General features: G+C 43.9%; 1 protein-coding gene and 1 long non-coding RNA gene across 7 annotated transcripts in view; one reads left to right on the top strand and one right to left on the bottom strand.

Moving 5' to 3' along the window:
• Positions 1–2,187: 2,187 nt before the first annotated feature.
• Positions 2,188–6,873, bottom strand: LOC134145688 (uncharacterized). Of its 2 annotated transcripts, none has more exons than XR_009959664.1 (3): positions 6,799–6,873; positions 4,982–6,377; positions 2,188–3,929 (listed from the first exon to the last, which is right to left on the bottom strand). It is a non-coding gene; the product is annotated as an uncharacterized LOC134145688 (long non-coding RNA). The 2 variants fall into 2 exon arrangements; XR_009959665.1 differs by having other exon boundaries at positions 2,633–2,671; positions 3,741–6,377.
• SLC6A6 (solute carrier family 6 member 6) overlaps positions 6,696–14,912 on the top strand; it is a 55,949-nt gene continuing 47,732 nt past the window's right edge. Inside the window, exons 1-3 of one of the 5 annotated variants that reach the window (XM_062585442.1) lie at positions 6,696–6,896; positions 11,238–11,273; positions 13,804–13,869. In XM_062585442.1, the coding sequence (XP_062441426.1) occupies positions 13,815–13,869 (55 nt within the window). In that variant the 5' untranslated portion in view covers positions 6,696–6,896; positions 11,238–11,273; positions 13,804–13,814. Of the gene's footprint in view, positions 6,897–11,237; positions 11,274–13,705; positions 13,722–13,803; positions 13,870–14,553; positions 14,594–14,912 lie in introns of those variants that run through there. The other 4 variants (XM_062585444.1, XM_062585445.1, XM_062585443.1 and 1 more) reach the window with 4 other exon arrangements.

Here is a 14,912-nt window from a genome sequence, read left to right as displayed (position 1 = left end):
AGGGTTTATTTTAAATGTTCCCTGGATTTTTTCTAGCTTCTCAAGCATCTGATGCTGTCTTTCTCTACTTGCAGTGAATTAATTCACCTGGCTAGAAATCCTATCTGTCTGAACTAGTGAAGCATGCATTTGGGAATGGTTTTGTTTCTTACAGTACTTTCTCTCAGTGTTTGCCAACAACTGCCAGTGTAATTTGTCAGAATAAACTAGGCACTTTAGAATCATTTTTATACACTATTCCTAAGTGTTTCACCATTCCTTTGAGAGGGAAGGGAGCAGAGGGACCCATAAACAAGTAAAAAGAAATATGAGCATATATGAATATTCCTGAGTGATCACTCTCTTCTTCCTCCTCGGAGGGTTTAATCCGTTGGCTTGTCTGGACCAGTCACATAAGGCGAGAGGGCTCCAAGCGGTGTCTGCATTAGTGAGTTCAGCACCATAAATTTCTGAACTGTCTTCCACTGAGATGTCCACTGTCACCTGGGATGTGGCCAGGCCCACCATGCCCAGCTTGGTGACCAGCTTCACATGGCAGTGGAAGCAGTTGGGCAATGCAGCCTCACACAGTGCTGAACTTTTACTGTGTCCTTAAGACCTGCCACAAGTCCTACCCATCACCTTCCACTTTTTCTGACCGTTCCCCAGCTCTCATACCATCTTTGCAGCACCTGTACAACCATCTCAGCTCTGAGGGAACTGGTGTGTTTGTGAGGCCGAGGACATTCCCAAGCTGGCCATGCAGCAGCGTAGTATTTAGCAGAAACAGGGAGAGGGGCATTTTCTGACCCCCATTTGAGCGGGGACAAGGCAGCTGAGCACACAGCTGCAGCACTGCTGGGCAAGGCAGGGGAAAGTAGATTTACCAGCTCCATCACCCTTGGGAGGACAGGGATGCTGCAGCCCTCTTATTTCTGTTATAAGCCAAACAGCACCATCTTCAAGCGAACCTTGTACTGCTGTGCTGATAGAGGACTCACCCCACTGGGGGAGCTGGTTTCACTTCAGTGGCCCAAATTCAAGGCTTTACTGTCAGGGCTCAAAACGTCGAGCATGGACATGCGCAAGGCCGTGCCAATATAAGCATGATTTATTTCGTCTGCGGAGGAAGCTGTAAGCAGCTCAGAAAAGCACATGCAAGCTTCTTTCATGCAAGAGCGAATAGCACCCTAACTCAGCAGTCTCTTCCTATGCAAATCTTTGCCTAACTGCTCCTCATTGTGTAAAATAATGACTCCAGAATTAGTTCCAACAAGATGACATTTTTTGCAGCACATACATTCAGAGACTTAGCCTTTTCAGGGCTTGCATCTTGGTTATTAATAGCATTCTTTGGCTTCTTTTGGAAAATTGAATTCATGTGATAAAGAGGAACTTTATATATCAAATTCTGATGCAGAACTTCTGGTATGAGTGCAGTGGTAAAAATACAGAAGTGGAAAATGCAGGCTATGTGGTAGAAAATTGTTTTCTTTTTGTTTTGTTTTCTTTTTTTCTTTTCCTTTTTTTTTTTTTTTTTTTTTTTGCAAATTTTATAAGACTGAGCCAGCAAAGGACAATGACACCATTAAAAGAAAACATTACCTGATGATTTTGCCCCATTAAATTCAGTGGCAAATTTAGGCAGGCATTGCAAGATTCAATAATGGTTGTTATTTAGTAGTTAGTTCAGGTGAAAAATTGATTTTAAAAGGTAAGTTACAATACCTCTAGTACTAGGTAAGATGATTTAAAAACAGAATTTTCTTGGAAGTCCAAAAATTGAATTTACTAATGCCACATAAAAATATGAGTACAAATTTGGATCTTTGCACAGAACAAGTGCTTTTCTTCAGGGAACAATCTTATGTTGGCAAAGGAATTATCAAAAAGAACAGAGAAATCTTTTTCATCTTTAATTGTTGTGATTCTATTTAAAACTTAAAAGATCTCAATTTTTAGCATGTAGAATGCCATTGTGAGAGAAAATTAGTTTCTTGATTTTTCAGTGATTGACTAAAATCCACACACATACTGGTTATTTTAATTTAGGAAAAAGGATCTTGTTTCTTTAGCCTGTTACATAACACTGGCTCTATTCTCCCTTGAATACACAAGTATGTTTATCATTAATCTTAAAGGGAAACAGTCATCCTTCAAAATCTTTTCTGAATTTTTATCTGTCATTTTTACAAGTTAGACCCCAAATGACTGGATATGAATTAAAGATGAAAACACATTGTTTTTTTTTTTAATTAGATTACTTTAGCCTCATTTTATGCATAGTTGTTTTTACTGTTTTTTCACAATAGCAACAGCGAACAGAAGAACATTGTTTTAAGAGTGACTTGAAAAATACAAAACATATGGTTCCTACAGCATCCAGCAGGAGACAGAGTACCTGTTATTGTTTTTTAATTCATTTTTATGAAACTGGATAGCTTTCAGTTTGGAGATATTCTTTAATAATACCTGTATTTTTCATTCTATAGTGGATTCCTTTCATGGGCTTTAAATTGCTCAGGAGCTCTTGAAAATCACAGTGTAAACCTTTGGAAACACAAGAGTCTTTTGTTTCCAGGTAGCTGCCTGCCATTTAACTCAAGCTACTTGACTTCTTGCAAAGGCCAGTGTGACCGCTATGGTTCCAAGCTGTTTGGTTCCAGGTTTGCCCCTCACTTTAGGAATCAACCTATGTAAAAAAAACAACATTTCTAAACTTGCCCCGGTGTTCAGAAAGGGTCCATTCCAGCCTTTCAGCCTTGATAAGCACCTCAAGTTAATATATCATTTACCTGATGCAAGAAAAGGACTAGTGGAGGCAATCCCATAACAGCTAGGCCGCTTTGAATATAAGCAGAATAGGCCACCAGTAGTACTAAAATTACATTTTAGCATTGTTTAAAGCCAGTGGGACCAATTTTCAAGAAGAGCTGTAGCTTTTCTTTCTTTCTTTCTTTCCTTTTTTGTTTATTTGTTTGCTCACCTGGTGTGCTACTCCATCATCTGCAGGTTCATGTGATGGGGGAAAGTGTACAAAAAGCACAGGTCATGTTTTGATTTTTGTTTGTTTTTTTATTTATATAGGATTTGATTGGATAACTAGAAAAAAAATTAACTGTCCAGGACATCATCTCATCTAAAATAAACACAGGCTAAAACTACAGCAATTTAGTGGATTGCATGGATTAGTGAAATATGCTGGTCTGTAATAGCAATAGCAACAGTTCTGTTCCCCAATTTAGTAGTACTTAAAATCTGTAGTCCAAAGTCATGGTCTGATGTGCAAATCCCTCACAAAATCTGGCACCCTTTTTTGAGTTCAGGGTCCTTTACCATGTGGGAGAACCCCAAAGGCTGCTCCCATATAGTGTCATATGCAAAATCTGCATTCAGCTAATCATTCATGTGATGAGTTTATTCAGAGGATCCTTTTGCCATCCTTGCCTACATATCCTTCTTTACATGTAGTGCTGTCCACTTGTTCCTAGATTGCTTTTCTATTTTAATGGTTATATGTAAAATCTTCTCGGTTCTGGAAAGACCTACCCCTATTCTTACCCTGCCTTGGTACTGAGTCCAGTAAACATGTTCCGTTTGGCAGCCAAATATTGAAAAGAAACAAGTTCTTCCCATGAAAAAAAGCAAGAAATATTAAATACATTTCAATTTCAAACAAATGAGAATTTGCTGAGGATACTTCAAACCAGGACATGATATCCCTCCATCCAGCAACCTCTCCTGATAGAAATCTGACGTACCTCTGCTGTACGTTTGTGCTAATGTGCACCATCTGCAAAATGAGGCACTAGTATCCCTGCCCTTTGAGACCTCCTTTACAGGGTGCAAATACAGAGAACCTCATTTGACTTCAATGTCTTCTCAGTAGATTTACATACGTTGTAGCCAAGCCTGGGATTTGGCCCGGTGTCTTTTTTAAACCCTGTGACCTAGACATGGAGATTAGAAAAGAGTTATGTTATTGGATTAAAGAGATACAGGAGGTGTGCACTGTGTCCACTCCCAACACCTCTCCCCTAAGCAGATCAGCCTGTTAATGGAGAAAATAGTCTCTAGGAAAGAGGCAAAATGCAGAGGAAGGTGATTACCAAACTGCCTTGCACAGTTGTACCAAAACCTGCTGCTGCTGCTGATTTGCAAGGCAATCACAAGAACATTATATTCTGGTTTTGCATAGCCTCTTAGTCGATGAATTTTAGAGATGGTAGGCAAGCTGTTGGAATTACACCTTCCTATAATCGGTATGATTTTGGTCTATCTTATCTAAGTTTTGGTAAATGTTTTCTTGAGAGGCTTTTTAGGGGCAAGGCTCGATTCTGCTATTAATGCCATCAATGCACGTAAGAACTAAATCCATTGAAATCAATGGAACTGCAGAACTAAAAATACTGATAGGAGATTAAAACCAGACCTACAGGAAAAGATAGTAATTTAAGGCACCATTTGTATACTTAATGCTATACGCATGCATATGCTTTGTGATTTCGGCTCCAGCTTCTGAATTCAGTTACGTAACTGAGCTGGTGAAGCCAGAGGCTGCCTTACGTTGCTGCAACCAAAGGCAGAATTTGCCCCCAAATATTCCTTAGGCAGGCACATTCCCCAAATATTCCTTAGGCGGGCACATTCTCAGAAGTTGTGCTACCTCGTAATGAAACGACAGACAGTGATGGGCATATTTTTGACACAAAGGGATTAATTATTATTATTGTCCTGCTTAGTTCCAGGTACTGTTTACACGCTTCTGACTTCAAAACAGCTTTGGGCTTTTTCAAAACACAAAGAGCAACCATGTGCTTTCTGTGGCTGACCTTTTCTTTTTTAAAAAAATAGTGAGAAACAACAGAACAAGAGAGAGCCAGGACAGAAAATACAGGCTTTGATTCCTCTAGAGAGCTTGAGCAAAATATTCCACTGCTGTCAATGGTACAGCTGTGCTGGCAGGATCCTGAGCGCAGATGAGGCTCCAGCGGCTACTTACGTTTCACTGATGTGACCGCTGGTTTCTAATCCACACTGAGGCATCCTCACTGCAACCAAACAAGTGGCTGCACTGGTGTGCAATGTTTTGCCTTGTTCCCTAGTACAGCCACAGCCGCTTGTGTTTGTGGTCCCCGGGGTAGCAGGCAGCTGTGTCTCACAAAGTGCTGTAGCTGCCTTCAGCAGAGGATGCCTACAAACGCGAAACTGCAGTGCACAAGAAGCCGGAATCACAACACGTAGGTGGCAGCATGCACTACAGCATGTAATTGGTTTAAACCAGTCTGTTCAGAGGAGATAGCTCTTCAGTTAGCTGCCTTTCTAATCTACCTGTATCTATTTTGCACTTAAGAGACCTATTCACTTTGCAGATCAGCTTGGGTAGTAGGAAATGGGGAAGTGTGTTAGAGTCAGGCAAAAGCATTTGCGCTACCCTGGCATACTGTATCGCAAAGGACAAGTTGTCAGAAGGGGTGTAGCTCCCTGCACGCTTGCATGAAGAAGCCAAGGAAAAACGCCTTTGCTGGAGACGTCCCTAGGGGTTGCTGTGTTGGAATTTGATCCCAGCAGCAACCTCGACACAGGTGACAGGTGTCATAGGAGTGGCTCCCAGAGACCACCGTCCTCGCGGGTGGTGTGGGAAGGTAGCGGTATCTGGGAGAAGAGGGTTGTATGGACTATTTGCTCTTGTTCAGTCAATCTCTGCTGTTCCTAGTGCACAAGGCTAGCAAGGAGGGGCTTTGCGAAACACGGGCGGCCCAGACACTCCTTTTTTCAGCTGCTCTGCCTCCACAAAGCACACTGGTATTTTACAGTTTGCAGTATCTTACTAGATCTCCTGCAGAGGTTATATGAAAATGCCCAGCGATTCTATACGCTGCTGTATCCTTTTGTTAACAAAAACACCCCAGACGAAGAGGGGGGAGAGCAGAGACGTTTGAGTCACAGACCCTCTTCGCCTGCAAGGGAAAAGCCCAGCTTCCAGCACACTCAAACCACACGTGGCGCAAAACAGTACACTGGTCATCTCTGTTGGTGGTTGCCCGAGCTGTACTTTGTTCACCAGCTCCGCGCCGGGGTGGCTGGAGCTGGGGACTGCTCTTCTGCGGGGAGAGGAGAACAGCAGGGCGCCCGCCACCTCCCCGGCACCTGCCAGGCCACGCTTCCTTGTGCTTCCTCCAGCAGAAGCTGGTTGCCAAGACCGAACGCCCCAAAAGCCTTTCTGGGCAGCACCGCACCGGCCGGATCCGGCGTCGGAGCCCTCACCACTTTCCCACGGGAGCCAGCGTCCTCGGAGGGGGAAGCCCACGGGCCGGGCAGCCGCTGGGGCCCGGGGACAGCTCCGCCGGCGCCGGATGCTTTGTTTGAAGGGAGGCCGCTCTTTGTTTCAGTAATAACTATAAAAAAATAATAATAAAGGAAGAGTAATTGAGCCCGGGCAGCGCCCCCACCCCGGCCTGCCCTGCCCTGCCCTGCCCTGCCCCGGCCAGCCCGGCGCGGCCCCGCGGAGCCCGCGCCGCCGCGGGGCAGCTCCGCGCCGCGCCGCGCCGCGCCGGGGGGAGCCGGGGGGAGCAGGGCCGCCCCGCGGGGCCGCCGCCGCCGCTCCCCGCCGCCCCGCGGCCGCCTGCCAGCCCGGGCTGCGCCGCCGCCTCTGCGGCGAGGCCCCTCCTCCCCCCCACCCCTTCCTTTAGGCTCCCCCCTCCCCAGCAAAGAAGAGGCCGTGCCGGTGTTTTTCCACTCAGCAGGATGGGTGATGCTCAAAGCTCCCTCATTAGACAACAGACACGAGAGGTCAGGAAGAAAGCGCTTATAAATTACCGTTTCCTCCCGCTCGGCGCTGCTAGTCGCGCCGCACCGCTCCGCCGGACGCGCGGCACGGGCGCAGGGCGCGCAGGCACCGCGGGCAGCGGACGCAGGTACCGGCGCCGGCGGGCGGGCGGGCGGCGAACAAAGGGCGGCCGGGCCGGGCCGGGCCGGGCCGAGCCGGGCCGGGCCGAGCCGAGCCGGGCTGGGGGCAGCGGCGCTCTCGCTTTGTCCGCGCCGCCGCTGGGCTCCGGGCGCCTCCCCCGCGCCCCCCCCCCCCCCCCATTCATTTATTGATCCCTATCCCCCCCCCCGGCTTTCATTCCCCACACCGCGCGGTTCGCTCTCCCCCGGCGGTTATTTTCACCCCCCCACGCTCACACCACCGCCTTGCATTAACTTTTTTTTTTTCCCTCGAGATAACAGTTTGCAGCGTGCGCCGAAGCACTTGCTGGCAGCCCTCCAGCGCATCGCGGCAGCACGCTCCCCCGCGTCTATTTTTGCCATTTTCTCTCGCCTTCCCTCCCCCCCTTCCACCTCCCCGCTGTATTTTTTCTGGCTGCCGTGCGCTAACCTCAGGTTAAGAGGCTGGTGCAGGCAGCGCTACATCGGATGCTAGCGGGCCTACCTGGTGTGTGCGGCCGCTTCCGCGCCTCTCCTTTTTGTCTCGCTTTCCCTTTCTGTTGTTCCTGGGCAAGATGAAGCCAAAGTTGTGACGGGACTTGGAGGAAAATGCCCCACACAGGGCAGGTTACTGGTCTCAGCCTGGTGCAAAAGAGCAATAATTTGCCGGTTGTCTCGGGATAACTTGGATTAAGATCCATGTCCCCAAGATGGGCTTTAAAGATCCTGCCCATCTCCGTCTGATACTGTAAGGGATGGTGTGCGGCAGGAACGTGCAAGGTTGCCGTAGAAGAACATGGGAGAATTTGAGTTTACAGAGATGGAGAAATGTGCAGAGTGTGTGTTATTTATGAAACGGAAGGCAAACGGTGTTTTCTTTAGACAGCTGCAAGAGTGGTGACACTTTGTATTTATAAAATGTAAACGTTGATTTCTTCTGTTTAACGAGAACTACATTTAGGAGAAATCACTGATAAAAAAAAGTAGCGAGAGAAGATCCAGACAAAAGCTATGAAATACAACCACACACATTTCAGCACAGTTTGTGCCAAGGTGTAAAGATGGAGGTTTTGATTAGTTCTCATTTTTTTAACCGTATTGGGAATGGCATTAAGAAAATGTCCTGAGAGGAACTGGTTATGTTTATAGTGCTATTTTGGTAACTGCAATATTTTTTCATTTGCATGTCAAAATGTTTCAAGTTTTGGACTAGCAAAAAAAAGCAAGGCAGCCGTGTTCATAAGACATGTGATTGTGTAATTTGGTGCTCAGATGACAGTTGCTACCGGTTTAGGTCTTACAGCTTTGGGTTTGTAAGTAAATCAGCCTGTTACAACCTGGTGTTGTGGAACTGAGAGGGATGAAGCTTTGCTCAAAACCTTGGTGGTTTTGACAGATGGGTGTTTACTTCTGGATTTGGATTTGGGTGAACTGACTGCTTTTTGGCACTGCCTGCCTCTGCGTGAGAGTTATGGAAAGATTTGCCTGAAGGTCGCCACCAGAACTGTGATTGGGCAGAGGGCAATTAAAAAAAAAAAAAAAAAAAAAAAAAAAAAAAAAAGTTTGTAAGAAAAATAGCTAGTTAACCCTGTAACAATGTCACTTGCCATGATAAGAGGGAGTAAACTGAGGCTGAAGTATGAGTCTGGCAGGAGCCCATCTTCGTGCTTAGACTGACACTGGAAACTTCAGATAGTGTTTTTGACACTTCCAGAGATAGCATCTTTTGTATTTCCTCTTTAACTCTCACTCCCTTCTGTCTGCTTTGCATTTTCTTCTCTTTATTTGCCTGGGTCTCACCTCTTTTCCTTCCCCTTCTCACCTTTCTCTTGGGTTGGGCTGCTTTGAGGCTGCACCCACTGGAGGGCGACAGACACCTTTCCCTCTCCCATGGGTGCCCCGGCCAGCCCGCCTGCACCTACGGGCCAAGAAGCCAAAGACTGCTTCTCGCTGTCATTTATTAACCTGTGTCTTGTAGTGTGTGCTGTTAGGGCTCTTGAAAGCCCTTTCTGCCTTTTGCGAGCACTGGGTAATTTTCAGTGATGCCTTGTAAAAAGCAGGAGATTGCAGATGGCACTAGGGTATTCGGAAGCAGGAGGAAGATAGTTGCGTGCTTCAAGGTGCTGGGTCAAATAACCTGAGTTTCTTGGTTTTAGGGTCTTTGATCCCGAATCTAGTATAAGTCTGCAGTACTTTAAATGCTACTGATTTTTCTTTTATTTTACTCTGGTATAAATAGGAGCAAAATCTGGTACTTTGTTGGTAGTCACTGATTTATAGCTTACTGGGGGAGGTTGTCTTGAGGTTTCTTAAATGGCAGGGGTAAAATGGTTGGGCTATGGCAAGAGTCTTCAGTGTGTTTGAAATTATGTTTGAAAAGAGATGCAACATTGCTGTGGAAAATATGAAAACACTTCAGACCGCTTTACTCCTTCTGCATGGTGTTTGTGAAACCTCCCGGGCCTGAGTGCAGTTTTGTTTGGAAAGCCCTGGGGAGGAACTTGTCTCACAGCTAAATGTTGCAAATATTTCAGTGAGTTTTCCCTTAAATCAATTCTCTGCATAACCAGGACTGAGCTACATCTGAGTGGCTTCTAGCCAAGTCCAGTTGGCTGGGTGTTTCCAAGGACTCGCAGGCACGACTCTTTCCATGTTTCATGGGTAGCGATGCTCCCAGGATTTTCATTAATGCACCCCAAGACTCAGCAGCCTCAGCAGCAATTGTTTTAACTCTGTCCCTTAACTTTGTCCCACCTGCCAGTGCCCTTCAGTTTTGATACAAAACCCCAGTTGCACCAGTGAGGCGAGTCTCTCTTCAACAGTGCCCTGTTTGGCTATTTAATCGTGTTGGCAAATGACTCAGAAAAGATTACACTGATTTGTTTCTTTTAAACTTAACTACGTTACAGCACATAAAAACAACTGTGAAAGCTGTGGTAGTTGAAGCCTTACACAGGTAATGCTTATTTGATCAATGACACTAATAATTTGTGGATCATTTAAGAAGGGCAACTTTGAATAGACTACCTACTACCTACTAGGATTAGTGCTTTTGACTTCTCGTCATTATCCTCACATAACGTGACCAGAGTGAATCAGGATTATGCCTTTTAAAGTGATCCTGGCTCTGGTCTGGTTTATTCTAATGCCACTTCTTTGGATGGACTGCTTGCAGGATTGAGTCCTTGGCATTTGGAAGAAAAACTTGCACATGAAACTTCAGCGATTTAACATTTGTTGAACTTCTTCCATAAATGCATGTTTACTTGAATCCTCAGCTGTTGTAGTGCCATGGACTTAATTGATTTGTGCTAGCTGAGTATCATCCCAAGGCATATGAACTCTAAGCAGTGTTCCTTAAATTGCTTATTGAGGAGCTAATACTGATATAAGATTATCTGGTAGAGCAGTTAAAATGTGAAAATGCAATCATCCTTCTTTTCCCAAGCTGGTTGCCATGGGAAGGGCTGCCATCCTACCAATCTGTGATTCAGGAAACAGCAAAGTAACCGTGGCTGCTGCCCTATAGCATCTGCTGTGTTTATATCAGTTTCTTTTTCTCTGTGTTTTAGCTTGTCTAGATTTACAAAAGCAAAAGAGAGGTCAATACTAACCCAAACGGCAATCACAAAACCCGCCGGCTATGCTGCTGGAAGGGGAGCGTGGTTCAAACCTATGTTCTGCGTGTGAGCCACAAGCTTTAGGTGCAAGATAGGCGGATGGCAGGAGAGAGCAGGAGGGTGGCTGTTAAAAGCATTAGCTCTAAGGGAGGCTCATGCATTTCAGCAATTATAGAGTTTCCTGTTGTGGGTTCTCTGTTGCCCAGAATGGTCACAGCCTTGAAGAACACCATCATTTGCCATGGTTGCAGGACATGGGTTTGAATGCTGTCACTGCTTGAGTACTGGAGTATATAACAAGGTTACACAGTGCCAAAATGCAGGAGTGTCCTGCTTTCAGGTGTTGCTGTAGGTAGGCTAGCTAGAGACAGTCCGTACGCAGAGCCACAGGGCTATCAGTGAGTTGGAAGGTAATTAAAGGTTCTTCCTTTTTTACTTCAGATCATGTAGCATTTGCATTTTGTTTCACTGCTGCAGTGTAGTTTCCTTGCTCACGAGACAGATGTAGTCAACGTTTCTGTGATGTTTTACATCATGTCTTACTGCATTATTACTACATTCAGTATCCTAATGTTCTTCAAAAACTTAAACTCACTCAGATGAAATTCAAAAAACACTATGCATGATAATGTTGAAACATGCCTAATTTATCTTGCTAGATCCATTTTTTTCTTAACTTTTTTTTTCTTTTTCTCCTTTTTTTTCAAACAGGAAGAGAAAAACCATTCAGAAGAGACTCTTCTTCATGTAAGTGTTATTTATGCTTGTTTATGAAATTACAAAAGGGTTATAAAGATGGTTAGAACTTTCAAATACTGAACACTTACCATCTGTTCATAGAAACCAAGTTTAGAGCGTGTAAAAATAGGCTGTAATTGTACAATAATAATACTCAGCAACTGTTATCTTAAATCTATCTATCTGTGCAGTTCTTTTGTGCATGTCACTCTAGAATTTAGGAACCATGGTAAAGTGCTTTAGTGCTTTACAGCCATTTAAGCAGCATGCCCTTAAAGTAGGTATGTGAGTTCTGTGGAGGCATAATATTGAAGAGATTTGCCCAAGACAAAGAAGAAATATGAGTTAGTACTCATTTCAGAACTCCAGAGTCCCTAATTCCCAAATCCTACCACGAGAAAAAGCTTCTCTATCTTGGATTCTACAAAATCCAAGTTCTGCCTGTAGAGTTATTTGTTTGTGTGCATGTATACTTGTGTGTGCATGTATATGTGTGTGCAAGAGAGAGTGTATATATGCATATTTGGCCTCAAATAGCATATAGGTGTTCCAGGTCTTTTCTATATTCTCTGATTATACCCATTAAAATAAGAGTAAATGCAACCATCCATTGGTGAATACTGTTGCAAATGTTTTTTGAAAGCATTTGGCTCCAGACTAAATGCTCAGTCTAGGTGAGCCTGGTACAGTATTCTTCATGGGAGAAGGAAAGCTGAATGTCATAAAAGTACAAGAGTTTTTCCACATCATTTAGTGACTTGGTTTGCTTGCAGATGTCTGATTTGAAAACTCTGACTAGTATAGTAAGTTTGGCTCTGGTATTTCTTCCTAGTAAATAAATTCGATTAAATGCTGCGTAGACGAAGACTGTCATTGCCTTAATGCAAAATTAGCTCAGCAAGGAAAATGACTGCAATGTTCACAGTGCAGGGCCTGCTTTGCATAACTTCGAAGCATGTACTGTGTCAAGTGGCATGGCAAGCCCACGAGCACTCACATCAGGCTGATTTCCCGTATATCAACATTTCGTTGGAAAAATAACATGTATCTCTGAATTTCAGCACTCCATTATGCTTGCGTAGCAACTGCTGGTTAATATGTAGCAAAATGCCGTGTGGTAACAAATGTTTTTCTGCTATTGTTGGGCTGGAATGTTAGTTCAGCTTCTAGATAAAAGCAGCTTGCGCAAGGCGCCTTTGTAGACCATGATTTCTGTGGCTTGTATGGTAGTTTTCTAGACAACCGTGTTCTGCTGTTCCTTTTCCCCTGTGCTTCCCTTCATTTTCCATTTTCAGTTAGAGATGGGGTTAGGTAAAGGCAGAGAATTGGAGGCCCTGTGAGTCCAGCAAAATACGAGTGTGGGTTTACATGAAGCCCATTGCTAGTCAAACATCTGTTGAAAACACTCTTGATTCTGATTGTGTTTCTAGCAGAAACATTGTAAGACTCTTTATTTTATAGCTTTAAACAGCAAGTGTTCTTTGGCTGGTTTTATGGATATCGTAGGGCAATCTTTCCAAAGAAAAGCCTGTAGTAAAAAAGAAAACCCCACAAGTGATTAAAGAATGATCCTTTCTTGTAGCTGGAATCCCAGCTGAGACTAGCTTAAGAGTTTGTATCTTTGAGAAGGTATATCGTCATTTTAGAAGGTAACAGAGGAGGAAAAATTCCAGAAGTCTTTTCATTATTACAGTTTTCAACATTAGTATTTCATTAGTATTTCATTCTAATACAGGAAATTCAAACATCTTGAAAAGCATGTGCCTCACATGCTTCCCAGAGATGTTTAATGGGAAATAATGTAACAAAAACATCTTTAAAGTACAAAGCTCCAAATAGAAAAGAACCCAACGGACATATCCTAAAGAGGTGACTGTATGCTGTTCCAAAACTGTAGACTAAAATATGAAGCCTAGTGTGATACAGTTTTGAAGATCTTTCTCTAGCAATCTTGATTTCATAAACAATTTATCAAGAGCCTTATAAGTCCGATATATACACTTCAAAGCGAACAAGTAATAAAAAGTTTGTGGTCCATAGGCCATTTGCGATGCATCCTTCCATCACCTGCTGTGTCTTTTCAACAGCTAAAGGCAAGCTTTAAGCATCAGAGCCTCTCTCTTCTGGTTCTGTGCATGAAATACTACGACTTAGACTTGATAACTTCATTTGTGCCTGTCTGCGCATTGGCTCCCCTTGGCTTCTCCTACTGTAGAGATTTCCAAAAGAGAATTAAACTCCTGGGATGTGAATGGTGAGGCTATTGCCAAATGCCAGGATCATGAAGCATCCAGAATAGGGACCTCTCCTGGGCCCTGTGAACTTTCAAGAGGGGGTTAACTCCTGTGGTGGTGAATGGTCAGTGGGGATTAACCCCTTGGAGTATGAATTGGACAGGTCACCATGACAGGAGGTGACCACTTTCAAAAAGGACTCTGTGACGATAACCAGCCAAAGGTAGTTGTAATGTTAAGAAAGGGACCATCTTATTATTGTCACTTTGCGACAAATACTACCACAATTCATTACTTTCCATCAGTGCCTCATCCTATGGAGGAATCACCACTGCCCATCTACATTGAGGAGGGGACAGAAGTCCCGACTGGTGAGTGCAGTTGGGACGGGATATTTTGAAGGGGGGGCTTTAATGGTACATGCGTTTATATTCCTCACATTTGTGTATACCCATTTGTCTTTGAAAATTCTAAGACTTGTTACAAATGCTTTGCTTTTTTATTTTATTTTTTTTCAATGCTAGCATATTTTATTGCTCCTGAAGATGATGAAATACTGCTAGTGCTCGTTTTCAGCTAATCATAGGCAAAATATGTAATTTATGCAGTGACTTTAAAAGCTTGAGTGCAGGATCTCTTAACGTAAGGCTGGGGAAGACCATGAGTATCAGTAAAATATATAAAAAAAAGTAGTTCCTCTTCACCCTTTGACCTCAGTGTTGAGACTCAGAATAATCTGCCCGTTGGATCAGCAGTTTTTGTCATGCTGACACTGCCCTATGTGGCACCCTGCAGACACATGTTGCACACACCACCGAACAAGAGGGGTTACCATTAACTGGGCTGCACGTCAGAGTGCTGTACACCCCCATTTCTGAACTCTGTGCTGGTGTATTACTGCTACATGGATATATAGCTCTATTTTTCTTTCTTTCTTCCTTTTTTTTTTTTTTTTTTTTCAAAGAGGAGCAGTCTGTCAGATAGCCCATAAAGAAAGAAATATCAGTAAGTTTGTCTGTGGTGATCTCTCTGGATTTTAGAAGGCTGTGACCACTTCCCAGAGCTCCTTGTTCAACCTGTTCTTGGATGCATACAGTAAGTGTGCCTTGGCTACCGTGTTTGGGGTCCGCACTGCGGAGCAGATGTGTTTCTTCAAATAACTTTTTTTTAAAATTCTGCATCCTGGATTTTTCCATCCTTAAATTCAAGCAATTGCTCCTTGTCCTATCGTCTTTTGAGCTAGATTAATTATCTGCCTCTACACATAGTACCTTGAAGGTATTTGTAGCTGGATCTCAGCCCAGGAGTCGTCTTGTTTCTAGTCCATATTAATTTAGCTCCTTTACTCTCTCTCTTTAGATCATTTTTGTTGCTCTTATTTGTATTTCCTTTAGTTTTTCTGTCCCCTGTCTAA

This window comes from Rhea pennata, chromosome 12 (genome assembly GCF_028389875.1).
Source record: "Rhea pennata isolate bPtePen1 chromosome 12, bPtePen1.pri, whole genome shotgun sequence".
Classification (NCBI taxonomy): Eukaryota; Metazoa; Chordata; class Aves; order Rheiformes; family Rheidae; genus Rhea; species Rhea pennata.
This window is presented reverse-complemented; position numbering and strand designations above follow the sequence as displayed.